The sequence below is a fragment of the Delphinapterus leucas genome, chromosome 13 (genome assembly GCF_059928025.1).
Source record: "Delphinapterus leucas isolate spDelLeu-1000000601 "Yukka" chromosome 13, BTC_Dleu_Yukka2, whole genome shotgun sequence".
NCBI lineage: Eukaryota > Metazoa > Chordata > Mammalia > Artiodactyla > Monodontidae > Delphinapterus > Delphinapterus leucas.
The window spans coordinates 45924902-45952143 of NC_143141.1; the positions used below are offsets into that span (position 1 = coordinate 45924902).

Sequence of the window (27242 nt, forward strand, 5' to 3'; positions counted from 1 at the left end):
TTTTTAAAAAGTACTGTTTTGTTTGCATGTTGTTTGCTGATTGCAGTTATTTATATTTTGAATAAAATTAGTACCGACAGTTGGAAGACATGATTTTCAACAGTACCCGTGATAAAAATTTTATTAACTTGTCAGCATTATCTTTATGTCATTCTTTTCTATGTATGTACATGTTTGAGTTAGCATACAAATAAGTTTTTCCTTTTAATTCTGAACAATGAATAAACCATGTTCCATTAAAATTTTAGATTACTATGTAGTTGGCAGCTGAAAGCAATACTTAATGGATATCATCATGTAGTGCAACAGGTAAGTCCTCTAAAAGGTTTGTTTTAAGCGAGGGTAAGAAGTTACTAAATATACTCTATTTTAAAGACCTATTTTGCAGAGTGTTACAACTGGTTTAGTAGTTGCTGAATTCTGTAGGTTTCACCTCTATCTAGCAAATATTTTAAGGATCCATATTTTATATAAAATGTTTCCTGTCTCAGAATCCTCAGCACATCTCCGGCTAGCATTTGTGTTGAAACTTTATTTCCATCCTTGAGACTTTAGGGTCTTCAAATGCATACACCCTATCCACCTGAATAGTGGTGGTACCAAAAAATCCCAGGACCCATTTGGGAGTTGAAGGATATCTGTGGCAAAATGCGATTGTAGTTCAAGATTAGCAACAGAAAAGGTGAAGTGGAAATCACTTAGGATCATGCATGCATATGTAATGAGAGTAGATGTAAAGGCGGCATAGGTGAGATATAGGCAGGATTTATTTAGTTATTCTTTATTTTTAAAAAATTTTATAACTGTAAGTTTGTACTTTTGACATCCTTCACCCACCATCCACCTCTCCATCCCAGTTCAGTTATTCTTAATGTTTAGGTTCCTCTACCTGAAAATTCCTTCAAAGATTTTTGTTTTTCTCTAATCAATTACTGAAGGAACTGAAAATAATGAAATGCCTCTTGTAGGAAAATAAATGGAAGTAGAAGTGCCTTTCTTTTAATGCTTTATTCAGTTGTGTGTTTTTCCTGATTTCCTATACTTTCTCTCTTAAAGCAGGTTATTATCTATGAAACTGACAATGACAGTTACTCTCAAAGCAGTACTGAACCACAAAGAAATATAGGAAATAAACTATTTGATTTGTAGAATGTAGGCTGTCGCTGCTGGCAGTATAATTACAGCAGATTTTTAAGGGGATGTTTAAATTATTTCCCTCTGTTTTCTCTTCACCACCCCTTCCCCATCCGCTGAGACTATATTGTATACTAAAGTTTAAGAAATGAATCTAATGAAATATCTAAATAGCTTGAAGAAAAACTGTTAATGAAGACTAATAATAATAATAAATTCTATAACAGTTTTTCTCCACCAATTTGCCAAGAGAATTCCTAGAAAAAGTTCCAATTACTGATCTCCTACCTGCCCTCCAGTTGGTCATGTAGAACCCAGTATTAGTTTCAGTCTTTGTTTTATTCCAAAGTCCAGTTGAACGTTACTATTCTTTCCTTGTATCATTTTTAACTTTAGTAAATATGGGTTGGGGGGGTCAGCAATTTTTTTCTGTGAAGAACTGGATAGTAAATTTTTCAGGTTTTGTGGACCCTTAAGACCTCCAGCATAACTACTCTACTGTGCCCTTGTAGCACCAAAAGCAGCCTCGACAAGAGGTGAATGAATAGGTGTGGTTGCATTTCATTACGACTCTGTTTACAAAAACAGCTATTGGGCTGGATTTAGCCTCTGAGCTGTAGTTTGCACACTTTGGTATAATTTATTATTCCTCTCTAGTAACCTACAGGGGAAATATTGTATAGAAGAAGGGAAAGTCAAAGACTTGTTCTACAAACATGTGCCCACACAAAGCTGTGTTAAGATGTGAATCATATGTCTCATGTATTGTTGAAATATCTTCGATTATTATTTTTCTCATGTAAAGACAGAAATTTACATATCCACTTCAGAACTGTGTGGTGGTGGTGCAGTGCATCAGAAAAAGTAACAAAAATAACATTTTGATTTCAAGCAGAGAAATGATGTAGAGATTTGTCTAAGAAAGCAATTTTAAATGAGAATTTTTTTTGCTTTCTTTAATTCTATAATAATTTTCTTTTAAAAATCAAAGATTTCTAGGAAATGGAGCCATGACACTTTAATTCATTATACTTCAGAAGTTATTTCCTTTTTGCCATTTTATTGTAACTGTTCTACCTTATTGAAAGATTGACTCTTTTTGAATTAATACGGGTTAGTTGTGAAAGGACAAAATTAACAATTATAGGTAGTCTTTATTAAGGTAAAGGAAAAAAATTAAAATAGGCAGTTTTATTGATTAGTTGTTAATTTATTGCTCTGACTAGATTCTTTTAATTGTATAGATTTCCTGATTTTTATATTTTATGCTCCTCTTAACACTCCATTCATACTTTTTTTTTTTGGTAAGTAGTGCTGTGGTTTGCTAGATTGCTAAACTTGACAGTAGTCAGTGCTGAAGAAATAGAGGAATGTGTGAGATTTTAAGTGACATTCTTACATAATTCAGTATATCTCACCAAAATAGATTTGAGGGCTTTAATTACTCTTTCAGAATGAAATTGGTAGGAATAATAGGGTTGATGGCCAATACTTTAATTCTTATACTTTTAAGATGTAGATATAGCTAATACTTTTTTTTTCCATATTCACATGGACTTGGATTTTATTTCCATTTCAGCACGTGGAATATTCATTGTACACATGAAATTAATTGGAAATGTTGTTTTGATCTAGAGAATGCAGCACTCTCCTGATCTAATGAGCTTTTTAGTGGAGTTGAAGATGGTTTTGGTAAGAATTTGTTTCCTAACACTGTCACCATATGCTGTAAATCTTGAATGTTTTTGTAATTCCTTTAAAAACCAAATGATTAGAACTTAAAACTTCTCAACTCCCAATCATTAATGTCTTATTTTACTCTGTGCATAAATACAGATGGTACTTTTCTGAAAGTAAAGGAGTAGGAGTAGAACTATGTGTAAGAACCAATTTGATTGTATCCTAAACTGGGCACACTTGACACTAGTCTTGCACAGGTGGTGAAGAAATAAAATGTACTTCTGGTCTGTTAGAGAATGTCACATCTACAGAGAGATTAAAAAGTCACACATAAAGATATAATGCAATGTATAAATAATTTTGTATACAACTACAGATTTCTGAAAAATTTGTTAGGCTTCATTCCATATATACAGTTACATATGATAATTGATTATTCAGTTAACTATACATAAAATACTTGATTAACAGAAGAGGGAAGACTACAGGAAATACCCACGGGCCCATGACCTAACTTCAAAGTTTTGCCAATCATATTTTTTCCCCTGCTCTTTTAGGAGAAAGGGACTGGAGCACTTTAAAAGAAACCCTGGATGTTGTATCCATTTCTCCATAATATGTCAGATTATACGTCTAACACTTAAGAGTTTTTTTGTCTGTTTTAAAATATGCTGTTATAATGCCAATAAAGTTAGTGCTAATTCTTTATAGCTGCTCTGTTTGTATCAGTAGGCAAACACAGTCCACACATTATATTTAGTTGATATGTCTCTTAAGTTTCTTAATTACTTCCTATAGCAGCGTCTCCTCTTCCCTCACCATTTTCTTTTTCTTCTTCTCGTGCCATCTACTCATTGAAAAGCCAGATTATGTGTCCTATAAAATTTCCTGCATTCTGGATTTGGTTTATTAGATATTCATGGCGTCTTTTAACATATTCTTCTACCTTTTTTGTAATCTGGCAGTTAGATCTAAGGGTCTCCACAGAATTGGGTTCATTTGCTCTGGTAAGAATACTTTGCGCTCTGTACTTCTCACCCTGCATCAGGAGGTACATGGTGTCTGATAGTTCCTCGTTTAGAGGAGTTAAGATTGATCAATAGGTTTAGATCCATCTAACATAAAGTTTCCCATCAGCCTATCACCTACTGATTTTAGCTTCCAATGACAGCCATTGACTACATCCACTTTTTCATTAGGGATTGCAAATGGTGATTTTTAAAAATCCATCATCTATATTTATTAGCTGAAAATCTTTTACAGAGAAGAATTTCCCTTCATCAGTTATTTGGTTAATTTGTGGCATAGCTTATACTGGAGAGATAGGATAAATGCTTGTTTCTTTTTCCTTTTTTTAAAAAGTCAATTTTTAGAATAATCAGTTGGTGCCTAGCAACTCGAAACTAATGCTTTTTTAAAAATATTATTATGAACCTGTGAGTTTTTAAATATTTTATTAACTTTAGTCCATTGCAGTCATTATTCAGTGCTTAAACTGTACCATTTTTGGTCAGTGTAAGCCCCTTCATGTTGGCTCCTGAGTTCTTTTAACACAACCCAAGCTTTGCTTTATGACACCATTTGCCCCAGTTTCATTGTCATCCTATTTTTCCGAAGAGCTATGGTTTTTTTTGTAGGAAATGGTATTTGAATGCCACAGTCTCAAAACTGGAGTGTTCATTGGTATTAATTCTAGGCCTTTTCAGTGGACAAAGCCTGAAAAAAATGCTTTTTAGAAAGAAAAGAATCATGAGTTCATTTCAAAATTTTCATTTCAAATTTGGCATAGGGATTTTACTTCTTTGACTTTATGCTTATATCTCTTTTTAATCTGAAAATTTTCATTTCAAATATTAACATAGTCATTTTATTATGTTTTTACTTGTATGTTTTACTTATGCTTTTCCCATATCTATAAAATATTTCTTTATATTTGTTTTACAAAATTACAATACCAATATATAGCTACTGACAACTGAAAGCAGTTTGATATTTCTTTGTGGTTCTTTTTTGAGGCCTTCTTATTGTTAGGAGCAGCCGCCACATATTCAGAGCTTATTTACTTGCTAGATTCGTCTTGAGTCCTTTTTTTAATCCTCATAACAACCCGCTGAGGTGGAGCTTTGGTGAAAAGTTTGGGATCAAAATAAAGAGTATAAAAAAAAATCAGATTCTAAAGTTTAAATTTTGACTAACTAATTTGTAAACCCTAATTAATAAGGATTATCAACATTCATTATCAATTTCATCAAAGGCCACAACAGGATAACCTTAAAAAATGTAAGGTGAAGAAGTGAAGCGTTATTTTGGTTTACACCTCCTTGACATTGAACAAGTTTGAAAAGTTCCTCCTTTTGTCTTTTTATCATAATTTTGATAACCTGTACAAATAGGACGAAGGTAGTGATCCCCAACCTTTTTGGCACCAGGGAGTGGTCTTGTGGAGGGCAATTTTTCCATGAAGCTGGGGGGTGGGGGAGTTGGGGGGATGGTTCAGGCGGTAATGCGAGCCATGGGGAGCCGCAGATGAAGCCTTGCTCACTTCCCCCGCCACTCGCCTCCTGCTGTGCATCACCTCCTGCTGTGTGGCCCTGTTCCTAACAGGCCTCAGACCAGTCAGCGGCCTGGGGGTTGGGGATCCCTGGAGTAAGGGAACCAGAGTAAAAACTGTATATACTGTGGCTCATTACTACTGAAGCTAACTTTAAGCTCTATCGGTCATTTAATTTTGAAGAAATACTCATTAGTTTAAAATAATTGGAGATTGATCTCCAATTCACAATATTCTATTTAGTACATTTGTTATTGCATTTCTGAGTAAAATGAGATCCTATACTTTAGCTTTCTGAAGAAATTGTGGACAGAGTTGGTGATACTATTGCACATTTATGGCACTGTACCTAAAAATGTAAGAATTTGTAGTTTATTGGGTTGTATTGTTAGTAATAGGGTTCATTTAATATAATCACTGGTGAAAGTATTGAGAATGTTGCCCAAATGAAATCAGTAGGTGTTGATCTTATTTCAGGAAATTTTGTTAAATCTCTCATGGAGTTTCCTAGTAATAACTGGGCGTATAGTAGGAGCTTGTACATATCTGATAAATGAACAGTTGTTTTTTTGCGGTACGTGGGCCTCCCACTGTTGTGGCCTCTCCTGTTGTGGAGCACAGGCTCTGGACGCACAGGCTCAGTGGCCATGGCTCACGGGCCCAGCCGCTCTGCGGCATGTGGGATCTTCCGGGACTGGGGCACGAACCCGCGTCCCCTGCATCGGCAGGCGGACTCTAAACCACTGCGCCACCAGGGAAGCTCTGAACAGTTGTTTTAAAAGAACTCAACAGGGTGAATTATTTTATTCCTTTTTTATGGCTGAGTCACTGAGTGCCTAAGGCCTCAAAACTTGGAAATGTTTAAAATTAGGAATTAAAACCTGTTTGTAAAGCCTGTGTTCTTTCTACTATGTACCTTTGCTTCCTTGTGCACAAAGAACACTTTGCTTCTCTGCCTTTGCCCTTTTCTCTGTTACAGTTCTAAAATAGGAATAACTTGTCTGACCCAAGGTAGAAGGCAGAGTTTACAAATGTCATATACCTAGATTAAAGTACATTTTTATTATTATCCAAGTTTATTTTAACCTTCAGTATACGTGAATAGTAGTAATTAATATTTTTGAATTAAAAAAATTTGCAAATAAATACTGTATAGCTATTACATCTATAAGTCCAGGAACAATATTGACATTAGTAGTAGTATTAGTAACAGGATAATCTTAATAGTACAAATTTATTTCTGTGGACCATCAGGCTATCTATATACAGCATTAGGTATTTAGTTTATAAAAAAGCAGTGTACTTTTTGTCTTGTGGGAGCTTCCCTTCTAATTCACATTGACGTTCTGGGCTTTACAAACCTGCTTTCACAGTTTGGTTTGTTTGCTTGTTTTTATCCTAAAGCAGATTCAGAACTCTTATTAAAGTAGTTTCAGTAAACAGTCCTGATTTTGAAACGCTATTTTGTAAAAATCTATTCTTTCTAGTGCTACCTCAATTTAATTGTCTCCTATCCTTCCTTAAAAAAAAAAAGGATAAGGACTACTAAGTATATACTTAAACAAATAAAAATTTAAACTTATTATTAGGGTTACCAGAAGTATTTATAATTTTTATACTTCTTCCCATCTGGTTTTGTTATTTATTATATCTGGTTTTTAATTTCTTTATTGGTTTTTATTAATTAATTTCTGGTTTTATTATTTCTTTTTATAATAACCTTTTGATAATCCAGACCATGTGAACATCTGTATAGATACATTTATTTTTACTTTCCAAATAAGGTATCTGTCTAGGTTAGCACCTTTGAAATAACTGGTAATTTTCAGCCTCAGCAACTCTAGTGATACTTGTATTGCTTGTAAAAATGTAAATTTTAGTTTTGTGTGGGGGAACATAAACCATCTTAAAGATATCATATGTGGGCTTAGCAGGGAAAGGAGCTGTGATCTAGCCAGATAGATGACAAAACACTTAGCTGGTCTGGGAGTAATACAGCATGTAAGTCAGTGAAAGAAATTAACAGGTATATATTTATTGTGATAATGAAGGGTTTTTGTAAGAATGTGATTCACAGAGGTGTGCAGATGTATCAGTCTAGGCAATATACAGAGTTCAGGCTTTTCTTTAAAGGTACATGTTTCTTTATATCAACAGGAGTAGAAAAATAGTGAAGCCTTGAGAATGAGGAGTTTGTGTGTGTGTGTGTGTGTGTGTGTGTGTGTGTGAATTTTTTTCATCTCTGATAGACATAATAGTCTAGGAGAACATGAGAGTCTTAAGTTTGTATGGTGTAATAATTGACAGTTTTACATGACCTTCAGTACAGTCCTTTACCCTTTTCATGTCTTTTTTTATGAGAAGGGGAATCATTCAGCTGGATTTTCCATAAAAATAATGGATACTTTAGTTAGGCGCAAAGATTACAGAATTGTGTTTCGTAATCAGGTACTAATAATTCATTGTGTAGCATTCCGAAGCTGATTCAAGTTTTTTCTTTTAAACAGGAAGTTGCTTTAAAGAATAAAAAAGAGCTGTATGTACTACCTCCTCCTCCCCAGTTCTACTCAAGCCTTATTGAAGAGATAGGAACTCTTGGTTGGGATAAGTATGTCCATTTTAAAATGTTTTAGAAATGCCTTTCTCTTATGCATTTCAGTTTAAGATATGTGCAGTTTTAGCAATTTATTTTGCACTGTTTTTAGTCAAAAGTGTCATGTAGTTAGAGTATCTGATGCTTATTGTGGCTGTGAATTAAAGGTATATCATCATTAAAAAATTGACCTACAAGGTAGCATTCTAAATATAATTTGGAAAAAAATAACATTTTTATGTACACAGTAAATTAAGATGTTACCATATTTTCACTGAACATATAACGTTATTTTTTTTCTTTTAGTTTTAGTGAGATATAATTGACAAAATTTTTACATACTTAAAGTGTGATGATTTGATATACCTATACATTGTGAAAGGATTGCCACAATTGTATTAATTAACATTCATCACCTCACATATTTGCCTTTTTTTCTGATAGTTTTTTTGTTGCTATTATATGGAGGGGAGAATTTTAGGAACTTCTGACTGCCATTTTCACTGACATCACCCAATATATTTAGTTTTATGTCTATTATCTTGCTGTATGTTTTCTATATTTGTCTCATGTATTTTGTGTTTTTTTCTTCATCTGCCTTTATTTGAATTAATCACAATTTTTATTATATTTTTCTTTCTATTAACTTGTTAGGTTTTTTTTTATGATTTTAGAGGTTACCTCAGAGATTACAACATACACATAGCAAAATATACATTGTTATCTTTACCAATTTTCTTATATTGCGAGCATCTAAAACTCTTGAATGCATTTTCTCCCCTTTGTTGTGTTGTTGTTATAATGCATTTTAATTCTATATTTAAATTTGACAAACGTTGTTTTTAAAGTCAGTATTTTTATACACACACAATTATTTCTCCCAGTGTTCTTCATTCCTTCCTTACTGCATTTCTTTCCTGTCTAGAGTAATTTTCCTCCTGACTAAAGAATTCCCTTTAATGTTTGTTTATTGAGATAAAATTGACACAGAACATTATATTAGTTTCAGATGTACAACATACTGATTCAATATATGTATGTATTATGAAATAATCACCACAAGAAGTCTAGTTAACATGCATAAGTACACAGTTACATATTTTTTTCTTGTGATGAGAATGTTGAAGATTTATTCTCTTAGCAGCTTTCACATATACAATCCAGTTGACCCTTGAGCGTCACGGGGTCTTACATGCAGATTTTTTTTCAATAAATGTACTACAGTACTATCCGATCTGCTGTTGGTTTAATGTGTGGATGTGGAACTGCAGATATGGAGGGTCAACTGTGAAGTTTTAGGTGGATTTTCGACTGTGTTGGGGGTTGATGCACCTAACTGCCATGTTGTTCACGTCAGCTGTTCAATATTATTAGCTGTAGTCACCATGCTGTACATTACACTCCCACTAATTATTTTCTAACCGGAAGTTTGTGCCTGTTGACCTCTTTCACTCATTTCACCCACCCTCCACACCCATCTCTGGCAACCCCCAATCTTTTCTCTGTATTTATGAATTCAGTTTTTTGTTTGTTTGTTTTGCGGTACGCGGGCCTCTCACTGTTGTGGCCTCTCCCGTTGCGGAGCACAGGCTCCAGACGCGCAGGCTCAGAGGCCGTGGCTCACGGGCCCAGCCGCTCCGCGGCATGTGGGATCCTCCCGGACTGGGGCACGAACCCGTGTCCCCTGCATTGGCAGGCGGACTCTCAACCACTGCGCCACCAGGGGAGCCCTATGAATTCAGTTTTTTAGGGTATGTTTTTAGATGCCACATTATAAGTGAGATCATACAGTATTTGTCTTTTTCTGTCTGACTTATTTCACTTAGCATAATGCCCATTATAGGTCATCCAGGTTGTTGCAAATGGCAGGATGTCCTTTTTTATGGCTGAAAAGTATTCCACTGTATATATATATATATATATATATATATATATATATATACACGACATTTTATTTGTTCATCTGTCAGTAGACACTTGGGTTGTTTCCATGTTTTGGCTATTGTAAATAATGCTGTAGTGAACATGGGTGTGCAGATATGTCTTTGACATTGTGATTTTGTTTCCTTCGGACATACACCCACAAGTGGAATTGCTGGATCATATTGAAGTTCTGTTTTTAATTTAGAGTGCATACACATTTATAATTGCTGTATCTTCCTTGTGGATTTTCCCTCATCATTAAATGTTTCTTTTTGTATCTAGCAATATTTCTTACCTTAATGTCTACTTTGTTAGATATTAGTATAACTCTACTAGATTTTAATGCTCTGTTGAAATTCTCCATCTTTTTCTCTGTTTTTTTTTTATGGTTGTTTTAAAATTTTTCTACCTACTCCCATAATCTAGATCCCCTTGAGTCTCTTTATTTTTTTATTTTTTTCTTGTGGTTTTCTGTCATATAGTCCTGGATCTTGGCATTCCTAGTGCTTTTATTAATTTTTGTTAATAGGCTTAATTTTTTTAGAGTGGTTTTAGGGTCATTGCAAAATTAGGAGGGTACAGAGATTGCCCATGTACTTTCTGCCCCCAAATACACGCATAGACTCCACCGTTATCAGCATCCCCCATCGGAGTGGTACATTTGTTACAATAGATGAGCCTACATTGACACATTGTTATCACCATTGTTATCACCCCAAAACCATAGTTTATATTAGGATTTACTCTTAGTGATGTACATTTTATGGTTTTGGACAAATGTATAAAGACGTGTATCTGTCATTATAATATTGTACAAAGTAGTTTCATTGCCCTAAAAATGCTTTGTGCTCTACCTATTCATCCCTCCCTCTCCCCTGACCCTTGGCAACCACTGTTCGTTTTACTGTCTCCATAGTTTTGCCTTTTCCAGAATATCATATGGCTGGAATCATACATTATGAAGCCTTTTCAGATTGGCTTGTTTCACTTAGTAATACGTATTTAAATTTCCCCTCAGTCTTTTCATGGCTCATTAGCTCATTTGTTTTTAGCACTGAGTAATAGTTCATTGTCTGGGTGAACCACAGTTTATTCACCTACTGAAGGACATCTTGGTTGCTTCCAAATTTTGGCAGTTATGAATAAAGCTGCTGTAAACATCTATGTGCAGGATTTTCATGTGGACGTTATTTTTCAACTTTGTTGGGTGAGTACCAAGGCCTAGACTTTTTTTAACAGCAGAGAGTAAGGGTTTTTCTTTATTTTCACAATTGAATCAATACAAAATTGAATACTGTATAACAAAAAAAAATGTAAAACCTTAAATCTCTGTGTCTCTTCTCAATAACATGATTGCTTTTTCTTTGGGAGGAAAAAAACCAAAACAACAAAAAATACAAAACGGCAAAAGGGGAGAAATGAGGAAACTGGCTTAATTGTAGGCATTCTAGTTAATGCACCTTTTTTCACTGTCTTGGCTGTTCTTCTGTACTTGCCCTTGGCCATTCAGGCTGCAGTGCTATGCCTAATAATATTTGTTGAGTGTTGGAAATCGTGTATTAAAAAGTTTGGAAGCTCCAGATGATATTTTCTTCTACAAAGGGTTTACTTTTTTCTTTGCTAGGAAAATAAAGTGGGGGCAGGTTGCCATAGAGACTGAAATGGTTCAGGGTGGGTTGTCATTTTTGCAGGGTTCTTACTGCTCCTCTCCCTCTCCCAGGCCATAACCCTCCAGAGCTTTCAAGCAAGAGCCAAGTGTGCTCATTTGGATTTCTCCCTTGGTAGATCCTAAACTCTAATCTTTGTCTTCATTAGGCTAGTTTACCTTTAGCCCATTAGAGTCTGGGTTTCATTTTGGGCAGTGCTTCATATACCTCTTGTTTACTTTGCTTTGACCGGTAACCCTCCAAGGGTTCCCACTGAGAGCTTAGGGATGTTCACTGGGACTTTTTCCTACTGGTGGGTTCTAAATTCTAATAAATTTCTCCTCAGTATTATGAGATTTCTAAATATTATCCTTTGTTTTTCATTGGCTTACTGCTTGGCTTTTTATCCTCTTATCCCTTGCAGTTTATTAAAAGTTTTGATGGAAAATTGCCAGAATATATGGCTGCAGTCTCTGACCCTACCTTTTCACCAGATTCTGGCCCTTTAAGTCTGTTATTTTTATTTCTCTATCCTCAAGAGATTGCCAGAAATGCTGTTAGGGTTTTTGTTTTGTTTTTTTGTTGTTGGTTTTTTTGGTTTGATTTTTTTGTTTTTTGTTTGCCACTTACTAGTAGCTCTCTGCCTGCGCCATTTACCCAGATCCTCCTTTTCTTGCCCTATGCCCAGAATTGCTAAATACCCTGAAGGAAAAATGGCTGAAGTGTTGGCTTACATCTCCTCTGTTCCCCCTTCTTCAGGACCTTGGTCCTTCAAGTCCTGGTTGCTTTAGCAATTTTTTGACATCTTCAAACTTTTTTTTTTCTTTTCCCTTTCATCAGGCTACTTTAGTTGTTCTCAGTGGAAGTTTTGGTCTTCAGTAAGGTACTCCATTTTAGCCAGAAATGGATGTTACATATAATTTTAAATGTACTATTATGGTGATATTGAGGACCGGTTAATGCGTATTCATGAAATTACATTTTATTTGATAAGGTATCATTCCTGAATAGGATTTGGGATGGATGAAACCTTTTTTAGAAAATTTAGCAAAACAATGGAGGGGAGAGACAGAAGACAAGTAATGAATTGAGATGTACTCCTAACAATTCTGCTGAAGTTATGAAGATTCTTGAGGCGTTGATGTTATGGACCTGATCATTCTTTGGATTTAAAGTGATAGAAAAGAGAAAAATTATTTTGACTTATTTTCTGATGCTTAAATGTTAAGATCTCAGTGTTTAGAGGATAGTTAGGAACGGAGGAAGGGTTTGGAAAGGGAAGAAGAAATGTTCTTCTAGTTTTATTTCTGTTATTTTGATATAGTCAGTTTGAGGCAGTTTTCTACGCAGATGTGACATTATTGGGAGAACTCCAGTAATGAAAATCAGTTGAAGCATTGAGTATGCAAATATCAGATTTTTGAATTGTTCATTTTTTTCCACCTATTATTTATTGAATGCCTATAATGTAAGGCAGTGAAGATACACAAGCAAGTGGAAGAGTCAGAATTTAAATAGATGGATCCCAGTAGTACTTAATTCTAACTCAGATAGGTACTATGGTATATATTTATAGGATTTTTGAGAGCTGTTAGCAACAAAGTTATAAGAGAAATAGTGCAGGTATATAAAATATTTTATGGAATAAATGTTTTCATAGATAAATAGGAAGTACTGACATTGCTTTGCTTTATATACATTGTTCTGATAGTGGAGAAAAGGAACAGGTCTCTAACTTAGATAATAGATGAAAGCCAAAGGTAAGGATATGAATGCCTCTACCATAGCATTCATCATAATATAAATGTTTGTCTCCTCCTTAGATTATTATATATAGGAACTTCCATTTTTAAGTTCCTGCTAGCTACTTTATAGAGTTCTTGTTTAATTCTCAGAATAAGTTTCAAGATACATATTTTCATCCCCAGCTTTGTATATAAGATGAGTGTACATTGCCAAGGCTGGCTGCATAACAGTGCTCAGGCTTTGGCGTGAATGATGGCTCCCTGGAGTTGTGCTGTGGGGATAGCTCTGGTATGGAGCCTTTAGTAAAGTTCCCTCAAGTACTTGGACATAGTTTTTATTAGTTTTCAGCCTCAAAGTGTGACTATTGCACCACGGATAAAATTGGCCATTAGTTTTGAAATCTGTTGCTTAGATTTATGAAAGCTCATAGTTTAATTATAGTGACTAGGATGCATGATTGAATTAGAATATACCTGCTGTTACCTAATCATTAGTTTCATAGTCTTTACAAATAAACAGTGTGTTAGCAGAAGAGAAGTTGTCTGCATGGATTGATTGTGAGAAGCCAAATAGTATGATTTTGTCCGTATTTATCCAGCACTGGCGAAGTAAGAACATCTCCTTTCAGTTTTATTTTTGTGACTTAATTCTTAAATCGGGCCTGGTATACTTGGCACACTGATAATACTGGGTTTCAGGACCCTCAGAGCTACAAATGAGACCTGAACTGTGCTGTCCCCATGCTAGAATTGTTACTTTGTGAGGTGATGCCTGAGCAGCTGTCTAGCTTCTTAATTTAAAACATCTTTTAAAATGACACACATAATGATTTGCATGACAAATTGATTTAAATGGATTTTCAGAATCTTCATGATTCCTAGACCAAATAAAATATCTATATTTTACTTACACTCTAAATAATAATCTTGTAGATTTGTTAGTGGAATAGTAAAATCTGATAATAAAAGGATTTTTTTTTTAAGGTAAGGAAAACCTTGCTGTGTTTTTAAATTACATACTTGACATATCTAATCAGTTCTATAATATCAAGCTTTATAAAAAATTAAGTTAGAAAAAAGGAAATGTTTAAAATATGATTGAAATCTTTCCTTTTTCCTCTATATTCGTATACCTTTTTTTTTTAATAGAAATGACATTGAGAATTAGTAGCTGATCTTAAGTTTGATTGCTATTATTGTAATTTCTATACTTGTTTCAACTTCTTTAAAAACACACTAAAAACAGCAAGTTGTCCTAAGGGTAAGATGAAGTTGTGGATGATTTTGGGTGTTATACTGGCTCAGAAAGGTGGATGATGCAAAAAAGTGTCTTGATGGGTTTCTATTAACTTCTGCTTGTGTTATGTTACAGAATGGCTCATTAAAACAGTAAGAATTAAACAGAATTCTTGGGGTTTAATAGGATTTTCTGTTTGGTATTAAGAATGTCCTGAAATTGAAAGCTTTGTTTGCTTTATAGAATGGCTGATTTATATCCCACTTTACCTAGGATAGTCCTAACTTATGCCTTTTATCTTGGCCCCTTTTAGCCTCAAAAGTGTCCCAGTTCAAAAGAAATGCATAGTCACTTTATTTATAGGATGTCTTATGTTTGTTTTAGTAATCACATGGTCCTAGATAATTCAGAGCTTCAATGATTCAAACAGGGGGTAGTGACCTGATGGTTTTGTCCTTTTTAATGTAGCATATTATTTATCGCTTAGAGAGAGTAGAATTAAACTATTTGGCCTTTTAAATTTATTTTGCGAAAGAGCTGAGTTTTACTAAATTTGTTGTGCTGCTGAAAGATTGTCAACATGTATTAAATTCGATTTTTAATTAAGTCCAATATTTTTGAAATGGACTTAATTCATTGATGGCGATATCCTCTATAATTTCTCAGTGCATTTCAAAGAATTACATAACATATTGGGAGAAATGGAGATACTTGTTAATACTAAATTAATTCCAGTAATGAGACAAGGGCTTTAATTCTGGCTTATCAGCTGTGTGACCTTGGGCAAGTCACATAACCTCTCAGAGCCACATACTCTTCATTTTTTAAATGCAACCAATGATGCTTAGTAATAAGGGTTGAAAAGAAACATAAGTTATGTGACTCAAATAATTCCTTGTGTAAAGTAAATATAAAGTTGTTGAGATACTAGTTCACCAAAAGGTCCGACTATATATGAGTTTTACAACATATAATTAGTGTTATGATTTATTTATAATCATAATGATAATTTTGTTGTATAATGCATAAGAGTATAGATGTTAAAAGTATGAATTTCATTCTAAATGACCTTTATAAATAGAGTGCTTTTACCTCATACATATATCCAAATCACTGAATGCAAATTATATGATAGTGAAAAAATTGTCCTTCTAAACATTGGTAATATGCTTAGAGTATCTAGTTAAACAGAATTTGCATTTAGTTGTTTAAAACTTAGGTGCGAATCAGTAAATATGAACCAGTCTGACAGCAGCTTGTTTATGTTCATATAATACATAGAGCATTGACACATACATAGAAAAATAAAACTTTCATATTGCTTATTAAAAAAAAAGCTTATTTGATTGGGAGGCAAAACTTAACACGAAAAGGAGCAGTATGAGAGTTTAGAGAAAGGTGAAGTTCTTTTGCGCTACGGATAATTTAGGAAGCTCTGAGAGGAAGTAGATATTGGGAAAGCTTGGGAGAAATATAGAAAGCCTTAAAAGGGTAGGAATGGGGGAGGCAACTTTGTAGTGATGGAAATGTGCAGTTCATTTTTGGACTTCAGAGTGGATCAGTTGCTCACATAAGAGGATTAATATTAGGGCCGGACTGAAAGGTCTTGACTGTTAGGCTAAGGATTCTTTATATGCAGGTGATGGGGACTCACTGAGTATTTTTGAGCAAGTGGTTGATATGATTAAAAAGATATTTAGGAAGATTAATCTAGTTAATGGAAGGCAGGATAGACTGGTGTACAGAAGACACAGGGAGGAAAAATGTTAACTAGGGAGGTTGTTTTTTGAAGTAGTTAATGCTTAAAGTTGAGAGTGGAAATGGAAACTTTGGTGCTTTATTAAAACATGAAGGTCTTCAGTCTGCCTTTTGATGTTATTGGTACATAAATGCATCTAGATATTTAATGAAAAAAACTGTATAACTTAAGCTTTTGGTCAAAGTAAGTACAGTATTTCAAGAGGTATAAAGCACATTCATTCTGTTTTTCTATACTGATAACATTCACCTATTAAGAAGAACAAAACCCTCTCTGAAGCTTAAGTATTAATATCCCTTTCAAATGTTTAAAAAACTTAACTCTTGGGCTTCCCTGGTGGTGCAGTGGTTGAGAATCCGCCTGCCAATGCAGGGGACACGGGTTTGAGCCCTGGTCCAGGAAGATCCCACATGCTCTGCAACAAGAGAAGCCACCGCAATGAGAAGCCCACGCCCCACAACGAAGAGTAGCCCCCGCTCACCACAGGTAGAGAAAGCCAGTGTGCAGCAACGAAGACCCAATGCAGCCAATAAATAAATAAAATTAAAAAAAACCCTTAACTCTAAGTTTAGTGCCATTTTAGTTATTGCAAGCAGTAACTTATAAAGAAATGCAGCAAATGATAAATGCAAAGTAAAGTGCAAAAAAAGTATAGTGTTTTATTTCTTTAGATTTTTATATTTATGTTTTTATAATTTCTTAGTCAGTTTTGGAATATGTCTAGCTAAGTAGTAAATACCTAAACTTATAAGTTTTAAATGTGTTTATAACTTTTCAAAAATTTGAGCTTTCTAATAATGAAAGTTGCCCAAATGTATTATTTTAATAAATGAGTAGAAATTATTTATTTCATGTTGTTTAAATTGAGATATCCAACTTACCAATAAAAGAGAACATTTGAAATAGCCTTTTTTTTTTTAAGACAAACTGATTTTAATATTACTTGTAAGAGCTTATTGCTGTTTTCTTCCCCTTTAATATCTCTTCTGTAGACCAAACATTAAGATATTCCTTTCTGTCGTGAATAGATACAAATATTGATTATCTAGTTAAGGTACCGGCTGAGCTGCTGTTAACAAAGAGAACTCCAAATCCGCAGTGTTTCAAACAAAATAGAATTTTATTCGTCTCTCATTTAACAGTTCACAGGTAGGCAGGTGGTCAAGAGTGAGTTGGTGGCTTTGTTTCACAGGGTCATCCAAGAGCCCAGGTTTCTTTTGCTTTTCAACCATCCACTGGTTGCACTGTTCAGCATAGTAGCTACTAGCCACATGTGACTATTGATACTTACATTTAAATTAACTCAAATTAAAAATTTAGTATTCATACTAGTTACATTTTAAGTCCTCCGTAGCTACATATGATGAGTGGCTACTGTTTTGGATGGTGCAGATATAGAATACCTCCATCATCGCAGAAAGTTCTGTTGGTCAGAGCTGCACTAAGAGGTTGTTCTTGTTGGCATGGTCTTTGCTGGGTCATATTGGCCTAAGTTCCACTCTACAGGAAGGGAGAATGGGAGGGATTGGGGGCGGGGTAGCCATGATTTTCTTATAAATGATCCAAAAGGTGCACATATCACTTCTGCTTGCAGTACATTGGCCAAAATTTAGTGATACGCTGATACCCAAGGACAGTGGAAGGATTGCTAGCTGGATAGAGTGTACCCAGCTAAAACGTGGTTTAGGTGGAGTGCTACAGTAGCTGGGATCCTATTACCAAAAGGTAGAAGCTGAGAATAAATACTAGAGCACATTTGCCAATCTCAGTCACATGTACTAAACGTGATAATAATCACAATTAATTTTCTCCTTCTTCCCCAAACAAAGTAGACAGGAATCAACATGGGTAAAATGTTTAATTTTAAATGACCATGCTTAGATTAACCTGAAATTATAAATTTTTAAAAGTTTGAATTTTGTCTTAAAGCTTAACAAAATTAACCTTATGATCCTTTTGACTGCAGGGCAGTATTTTGAGCATAAGCCTGTTCTTCTCTAATGTATTATTTCTACATCTTAAACTTTGTGTGATTGCAAACAAAAGACTAGAACTTTAGTTTATTTCTGTCTTATTTTATAGATGTTCCATAATGATTTTGAACATGTTGATGCCAAGCAGCAATGAGAAGTATGAAAAGTACTAGTTGGTGGTTTAGTTGTTCCTTCTCTCTCCCTATTCCTTCTTGCTCTCTCTCTCTGTATATATTCATCATGCTTCTAAACTATTTAGGGCTTATAATGAAAAGCAGCAGGCTTTTTCCATACCATATCCCATCCCTGGTCTTACACTTTGAGACAAACACTCTAAAATGTTCATGTTTACAAGTAACTTCTGTATTTCTAAAAAAATATGCCTATATTCAGCGTTGCTTGATTGATCAGAATTACATACTGATTAACTACTGTAATACAAATGGATTTAGTTTATATACTGCCTTCTCTCTCCCTTCATCACTATTCTTTTATTCTTCTATTTGCTTTAATATTTCTTAAACTTCTTTCATGTCTGTTCAATTAAAGATGGTATCTCTTACTCTCAAATTAGCAATTACAAAATTTAATGTTTCTTATCTTCCCTCCTCCTCTTTCTCCTTCTCAATTTTTGTTGTCTCTGTTTTAAATTGCAATGATCAAATATATTTACATTAGTTTCTGTAACTATAATTAAGTCTGCTAGCTTTGTCTATTGCTGAATTCTAAAAATTGTAATTAGTAAGCAGTTTAACTTTTTATGACTACATAAATATTTTTCACTGAAAAGCTAATGGTAGAGCAATTACCACTTTTAACATAGCTTTATTGTTTATGATTTTGTTTAAAATTTTCTCTTCCCATTTTTGTTTCTCGTATTTTTTAAAAATTTCCTTAATTTCTTCCCACATATAAGTAATACCCTCTGTTCTGTAGACTTTCTTTTTTTGCCAGCTGTCTCCCTCCTGGAGCCCTCTTTCTCTCTCCTCTAATCTCTTTCGTTACTCAGTGCTCTTTTGACCACTTGACATCTTTATAAAGTTTGTTGAAAATTTGCTTTGATTGATGCTATTCCTTCTTGTGCTTTTTATAACTGTGGGATTATGCATATCTTTTAAAAATTCCTTTTTTCTGTGTGTGAGTAGAGAGAGGATATAAATGCATATGCTCATCTCAACATCTTGAATCTGAAGTGTTGATGTTTTCAAAGAGTCAGATGCCCATGTATCTAACCCTTAAGAGTCATACTGATAAAACTTGTGATAAAGTCTCATGTTGTAAATTTTTGAGGGGAGGGGGATATGAGACATTTACAAATAAAGCTGAAAGAAAATAATGATTAACTATATAGAGTCATTGACATTTTTATGTAAATATTTCTAGAATAATTTTGTTTTCTCAGACTCTAGACTTTTTATAGATTATGATAAAAAAATTTTTCTGTTGATAAAGATTGTTCTGTTTTACTTTTTATTCTATTATTGAAGATATGTATCTTCAGATTTAGATCTGTTTTTCATTACAAATAGTGTTCCACAACTTCATTGCCCAGAACTTCTTGAAACGGACCCATTTTACCATTATATCTGGCCAGTGACTAAACAGCGTATAGTGTTGTTAAAAAAATGTTTCCTAGGTTAGGAGGCTAATGTTAGTTTTGAACCCTAACAGGTTTTACCATCAGTCTGGGTGATAAGTTGTGCAATACTGTTAGGCTACTTTTTATCGTTACAAGAGAATGGTATTGTAAAAATGTCAAAAAAATATCCACATGCCCAGTTCACTAGTAAATATACTGCTAAATTTGAACCTTTTTGGCAGTAGCTTATGCTTCTCAAGAGACCATATTTTTACAGAATGATATATTTCAAAGGGTATTGGTTTCCATTGTAAAAAATTCATGCATTTAGAGCAACTTAAAGCCAAAACAATTGTGCTTGTGGTATGTGTTTAAAATATTAGTCATCTTGAATACATGCCCAGGTTAAGTGTCAGAAGCTATATATTGCACAAAAAGAAAATTTATTGTTAGGAGACCAGGCTGTACCTGTGCTTATACAGCATTTTCCTTAGAGGATCAGTTTGAGTATGTGAACTAATACTAGCCAGGCTTTTGTACAGTAACATTATTTATAATAAAGGAGAAGTTCATTGAGGAGAAAAACAAATAAAGGAAACATAAAAGTCTCATATTGTATGAAACTACAGAAATGGATCAAAGAGTTTGACAGGAAGTTTAATGTGTACATAAGTAGAGTCTGACAGGAACATGCTGTGTGTGCCAAAGGTTCCAGTGATGGAAAACCGAAACATAGTGCTCACTGACCACAGCATGAGCCTTGACACACATTGTAAATAATCCAGAGATCTATGACTGCATTAAGCACTGGGCTGGTGTATTAACGGCAGTAAATCTATAGCAGCATAATGGGATAGCATACACAAATTCCTCTGATTAGTTTTTGTAATGGATTAATAGGAATATAGCAAATATTTTCATTTCAAATCCTACCATCCTCCAACCTCACCCTCCCCCCAGCCCCACCCTCTCTATTGTGATCGTTTTTTATTCTCTTCTACTCACCAGGCTTGTGTATGTGGATACTTGCTTTAGTACCATCAAGTTAAAAGCCGAAGATGCTTCTGGTAGAGAGCATCTCATCACTGTCAAGTTGAAGGCGAAGGTATGTGCTTCGTTAAACTGTTACTGTGGCCAGGAAATACTTTGGGAAATGAACCCTGTGAATGTTTTCAACGTAAACGAGTGCTGGTTGCTTCTAAAAATATATATATGACACTTAAAATTTATTTTGGGGGACTTCCCTGGCAGTCCAATGGTTAAGACTCTGTGCTTCCAAAGCAGGGGGTGCAGAATTGATCCCTGGTCAGGAATCTAGATCCCACATGCTGTGTGACACGACCAAATAAAAAAATTATTTGGGAACCCCTCAAAAAATTTATTCACTAAGTTTCCCAAAGCCTAGCTATAATTTCATGTCACTGTTTTAATTCAAATTTGATCAAAATATAGACTTTACAGTAAAGAAATACTACAAATAAGGTTTGGCAGCCTCAAAGTACCATAATGTTATTTTTGTAACATCCTATGTAGAAAAGAGTTGGAAGTGTCCACTATTCCAAGTAAAGTTCTACTGAAGAAAGTCTTTTGTCTTCAACTCCTACTGTGAATTACCTTTGTTGTTCTTATTTCTGACTTCCCCCGACCCCTCAAACACAGGCACACACATATGCATACTTTTTTCTGTTGTCTTGGCTGAAATTTTTTTTACTTCTCTGTTTAAAAATTTTGCAAAGGTTATATACTTCTATTTACTTCTAGCCTTACAGGCTAGTGGTCTATAACTACTCACTAATTTTATTGGCACAAAACATAGCTGTTTCGTCTTTATTTTTTAATTATAGATTGTGAATTTTGAGAAATAAGTGGAATAAGCAAGTTCAGGTTATTAATCATTTACTTAGTAATCACTGGGGAAACATTAGACTTTGAGAAAACCAGGTCATCTAACTTTTTTTTAATTGTCCCTAGGAGTCGTCAATCAACTCTTTTTCATGAGATTGTAGTGATGAAAAGATCAGTTGTGTTCGTCCTTTTTAAAAATGTGCCTGGCATTTAAGCTTTTCATGAGAGAATAATATATAAAGCTGTACTGGGTGACACAGAAAAGTTGGTATCTTATAGTGCCTCTATATCAGACAAATTGAGAAATGACTCATTCTCTTTCTTACACACAGAATGTTTATGTATAATTTCGAGATTTATATGTGATAAGTTTTGAGAAAAAATTAGTGGGATAGAAATCTTCTTTGTAAAATAAGTTACATGAATATTTTTATTAAATGAAAATGAAAAAGTTTTTATTTTCTTTTTTAATTTTTAAAGGTGTGTTTTTTTAAGATCAAGGAGAAATCTGCCTTTATCCTTCCAGAGTCATATACTGCCAGTGGCAAGGGTTCTGTCATTTTCTTCAAAGTTTTATTTGTTTATATTTTGTACATTGATAAAAGTTGGTTTGCTGCTATGAAGACCAAAATGAAAAATTTAAAATACATCCTGTCCCGATTCTTTTTCTTTAAAGCCTCATTTTTGCAATCTTTTCTACTAAGAGATAATGATTTAAGTCTACATTGCCTATCACTACACCTACAAGATTTTATTATTAATTCTGATTAATGACATTATTGGTAGTATTGAGAGGGAGGATGTGGAGCCACTAGTATGGTCTATTCTGTCTGCTTTTTCTTATAACTTTTCAAGGTAGATAAGGTGACACTTTTAATATTTCTCTAGAGGATATTTTCAAGTGTCAGTTTTTGCAGCATCGATAGCTGTGAGCACTATTATGGATGCCCTGGCAAGAGAGAAGAGAAAGCTTTATTTGAGTTAGTAAGAAAAAAATTTGCGTTTAAAAAAAAAAAGAAAAAAAAGACAGGCTGAAAGTAAATGAATCTTGTGTTGGTATGATTTATTAGAGTCTTTATTTGTCCGTTTAGTTTGGTTTTCATAGAGACTAAAGTTGTCTTTTAGATGTGGTCATTTCTTTCTTAGGAATATTTGGGATTGCCAGTTAAAAACAGTGAAAGCTAAAACTTATGTGTTAAGAGTACATAATGCAAAATCTTAATCCAAACTGAATTTTAAAGGGTCAGGCTCTTTTTTGACAAACCTTACAACATGCTTATTTTTGTAAATACACAAACCTCTATTTCTTTTATCTGATATTTTTTGATACGTAGTAAAGAAATGCATTTGTCTTGATTCTTGAATACATACTCTCCCAATTCTGCCACTCTACCTCACTGTCTCCAAAAACCCACAAAGAAAACAATACCAATTTTTTCTAGACATCCCCCATTAAAAGTAAGTATATAAATCAAAAAGAAATACAATGAGAAACAGTTGAATTTTGTCATTTTTATAGGTGTATTTTTATGCAGTATTTACAGTTCATCCTAAACCATGAGATGAAATTTTTGTCTTTCCTTTAAAAAAGAAGTAGCCTAGGGCTTCCTTAGCTTTGGCCAAGATCAGAACTACTTGAAAAACGAATCACAGATATGTTTCAGAGGCTGGGCACTCTGTCTCTGATGGCTGTTTTTGTAATCTGCCACAATTTGTATGTATTCTTTTGCTGGGGGGCGTCCAGTCACAGTTCGGGTTGGGTTAAATTTTTCCATAGAAAAGTATACTATAGAGTCTAAAAAATATTGTTTGTGACAAAAATATATACTTAATATTATATAATAATTATTTTCTCTTACAGTTATTGATTTGATTGAATTGTTTCAACTGAGACTTGAAAAACTATATTAATGAAAAATTATAAATTACTCTATTTTTCAATTAGTTTCTTTAGGTGGAGCTTTTGTTGTTCTTGTCACCTGGTTTTCTAAAGTGAAGCTTTTGGCAGTTTGTCTCTAGTGGCTTTGTATATACCTATAACTTACTGTTGAAAAATAATCTGAATTTTGACAGTCATTTTACAATATTCAGTTATCAATGTTGTAGTTAGTACTACAATACAAACAACTCCAAAAATGAGTATCTAGGATGCTACTGCGTAATTCATGTTAAATCATCCAGAAGTGTATAAATTTGTGCTTTTTAGGTTCAATACAGTTATGTAGCATCTAGTATATTATATAAACAGAATTGATCTTGGAAGTGAATATAATTAACACAATATATATACATTTAACTCATAATAGACAGTAAAGCCACAAACATATGGATCAGTCTCATTTATTATATACATATTTGTATGTTTGCGTAATTACACCTAAAATATATATTTGAATGTTATCTCAGATATGTGGCATCATATTATATTTATTATAACCTGCTTTTTGTTTAACTCCCTGTGGATCTCTTTCTTTATCAGTACATATGTGCCATTTACTACCCTGAGCCCTATTTGAATGTAGGATCATATTCTCTTTTAACATAATGTGCCGTATGTACTTAATGACTTCCAAAGTTAAGACACTTTACTTGGTTTATCTACTCTGTATACAGTAAACATTAAGTTCATACTCTTAACTGGGTTGATGATTGTTTAAGTTAGAGAGTTGATATTGTTCATTGTCAGCTCAGTAGATGATAGATAGCAGCAACTCAAGGTGACCTAAATATTCCATTTTTGACCCAAGGAGGTTTTAAGTGTGCATTATTATTTTTGCAGAACATTAACATTTTTTAGAGGGAAAAGAGATTTTACAGTGCTTTTAGTTGAGTTCCATCATTTTTACATATAAAACAGCCAGAGAAGTTAAATGACTTATCCAAGGTCACAAGTTAGTTAGCAGCACTAGAAACCAGAGAAAGCTAACATCTCTGCCTGCATTTACTTTGAGATAATCACATGCCTTATAAAAAAATAGTGTACAAATAGTTTTTCCAGTGATTGCAGCAGTTATAATCTGACATACATCATCTAATAGTTTGAATTGTCTGGAATAGGGCTTCTTCTGTAATCCCAGCCAGACCTTTCTTTCTTTTTTTCCTCTAAATTAGAGCACTGTTAAATTTCTATATGGTTTCCTGTATATTTACCTTTGTGTTATCACTTCTGCATAGCTAGATACCATTAGTCAGAGTATACATTGATAGGTTTATTTTTAACCAGACTGTCATTGTAAATAAATGTTAATTCTTTTCAAAGCATTGATTTCAAATGGGCTGATGTTTGTGACAAATACTATAGTGATAATTTTTTGTGCCCTTTTGCTATGCAACAAAGTAGTTAAAAATAAGAGGTTGAAAAAAGTGAAAGTCTAAAACTTATTTTAAACATTTTGTCAAATGAGAGAAAGGAGTTTCCCTAAAACTAATTTTCATGTTAGTAAATTTAGCTTTGTATTGGAAAGAAATGAGCACTTTAAAAATTATGTGTGACTTTCAGGAATCCAGACTGAATCTTGGAGAAATCATGTAGTACAATTCTCTAATAACAAAATTGATTTTAAGAAAAACTACCTTTTGTCTTTCTTAACTTAGAAACCTAGTTAGTCCTATGACTATTACTTTTTGTATAAAACTATTGAGTAATTAATTTTCTATTTATCAACCATGAAAAGATTTTTCTTAAAACTATTATTTTGTTTTCCCTTAATAAGCCAGAGACATTTCATTGTTTCTTTTTATTTATCTTCTGCTAAAATTAAATGCTTTTTTGTGGAAGATACTTCTTTAATTGATAATTATATGTGTTCATTTTTGTGCATTTCTTGATTCTTTTAACAAATATTGCCTCTTTTAACAAGTGACTGAGGCTATTTGAGGTTAAATTTTAGACTGAAAGGAAATTAAATATCAACCATTTTGATCTCTCACTTTAAAGATAAAGAAACTGAGATTCAGTGTGGTTTACCTCTCAAATCACATTAGCAGCTGACCTGACACTGACTTAATTCATTACTCTTTTTTTCAAAACCGGTTGGTTTGGCACCCCCAAATCACCAAACTTTGTACCTTTTGAGCTTAACTTGACTGTTAATCAGCTCTTAATATCTCTATAATAATAGAATGGAAATATTGATATATAATACATTTGCATTTATAATACTTTTTCTAATATATTCAGTTTTTCGAAAATATTTTATGTGAAATTGTCACACTGAAGCAAAAATGACCTAACTTTATGATTTTTTATAGTACCCTGCAGAATCACCAGATTGTATTGTGGATTTTCCTGTTTCGTTTTCTGTTTCCTGGACACCACAGGTAAATTCTTAAATTTATTTTAAGTAGCTAAAAAGCACGTTCTGTTTACTTATAAGTGGCCATTATAGATTACAAGTGATTTTTTTCAGTTTTCTTTAAGCATTTATTTATAAACAGGACTTTGAGAGTGTTAAACTTGAAGAAGCTTTATTGACAGAAATTTTACTTTAAATTTAAATCCTAAGGAACTCTTTATAAAAGCAGTGAGCAGTAGGTTAAAAATTGGGTGACATTTTTCAGACATAATATCAGAGAATCTTTTTCAGAGAATGAGTTATGACTGAAAATATAAACCCTGCCATTTCTATTCCGTTTTTATTGTTTTAAAGTGTTTGTCCTTAGTTCATCCTTGAACTTAGACCATATTGTTTTTGTAAGTGCTTTGGAACATTCTTACTTTGAGTAAAGAATATAGGAGATTCTTCTACTCCTGTCAATTTCTCAATACATTGCTGATATTTAACAAGTTAATGTATTTAGGAATGCATTGTAAATTGTACCATTATGTGGCTAAAATATGGTATGATTATCAACAGCTCCATCATCAACATTCACATGTGTGATTTTTAAAGATCTGGCAGAATGGTGGTTAGATTCAAAGAACAGTCTAATGATGACAGGCATAGTCCTTGTCTCACCAAGTAAATTGATACCAAAATGAAGAGAAACTTTCTGTTCTTATGCAAAGCGAAACAAAAATTCCTAGTGACGTTTTACAAATGTTCTCTAAATAGAGACTACCCTTATTTTTGTTATGAAGTTTTGGTAGGTTCAAGTGAAAATTTATACTTACATTTTAAATTATATAGAGTAAAGTAATAATTGTCTTGTATATGAAGTTAGTTTAAAAAAAAAAAAAGCCTAACAGGATTTAAATGGTCTTGTGAAGGGTCAAATTTTAATCATACCATATATATTTTAAAAATATTTTTCTTGTTTTCTTCTTTAAAAACAAAAGTCTCCCTCCTTCCAATGGAAATCAAGAAAACACAGCAAAATAAAGGGGAGGAAAAACCCTGTGATTTGCTTTTGATATTCTGATATATGTTATAAATGTATAAGAAATACTGTTTTGATTGTTTTTTAAAGAATTGGAATTATACATAAATTGCATACTTTTTAAAAAACATGAATATACATTTTCTATTTGGCTCTATAAACTTTATCTTTATGTATTATGTGAGGTCATGATATAACATTGTACCTAGATCGTATTACTCTTTCCAGATATGCTATCTCTAAATTATAATTTAATAT

At 33.4% G+C, this 27242-nt stretch overlaps 1 protein-coding gene across 8 annotated transcripts in view; it reads left to right on the forward strand.

Annotated features, from left to right (window-relative positions):
• FANCL (FA complementation group L) overlaps positions 1 to 27242 on the forward strand; it is a 78269-nt gene that overhangs the window by 11175 nt on the left and 39852 nt on the right. For 3 of the 8 annotated variants that reach the window (XM_089923155.1, XM_089923156.1, XM_089923160.1), the window contains exons 3-8: positions 249 to 309; positions 2770 to 2826; positions 7873 to 7973; positions 18351 to 18398; positions 20829 to 20925; positions 25917 to 25985. In XM_089923155.1, coding sequence (XP_089779281.1) covers positions 249 to 309; positions 2770 to 2826; positions 7873 to 7973; positions 18351 to 18398; positions 20829 to 20925; positions 25917 to 25985 — 433 coding nt within the window. Of the gene's footprint in view, positions 1 to 248; positions 310 to 2713; positions 2827 to 7872; positions 7974 to 18350; positions 18399 to 20828; positions 20926 to 25916; positions 25986 to 27242 lie in introns of those variants that run through there. The other 5 variants (XM_089923157.1, XM_022597336.2, XM_089923162.1 and 2 more) reach the window with 4 other exon arrangements.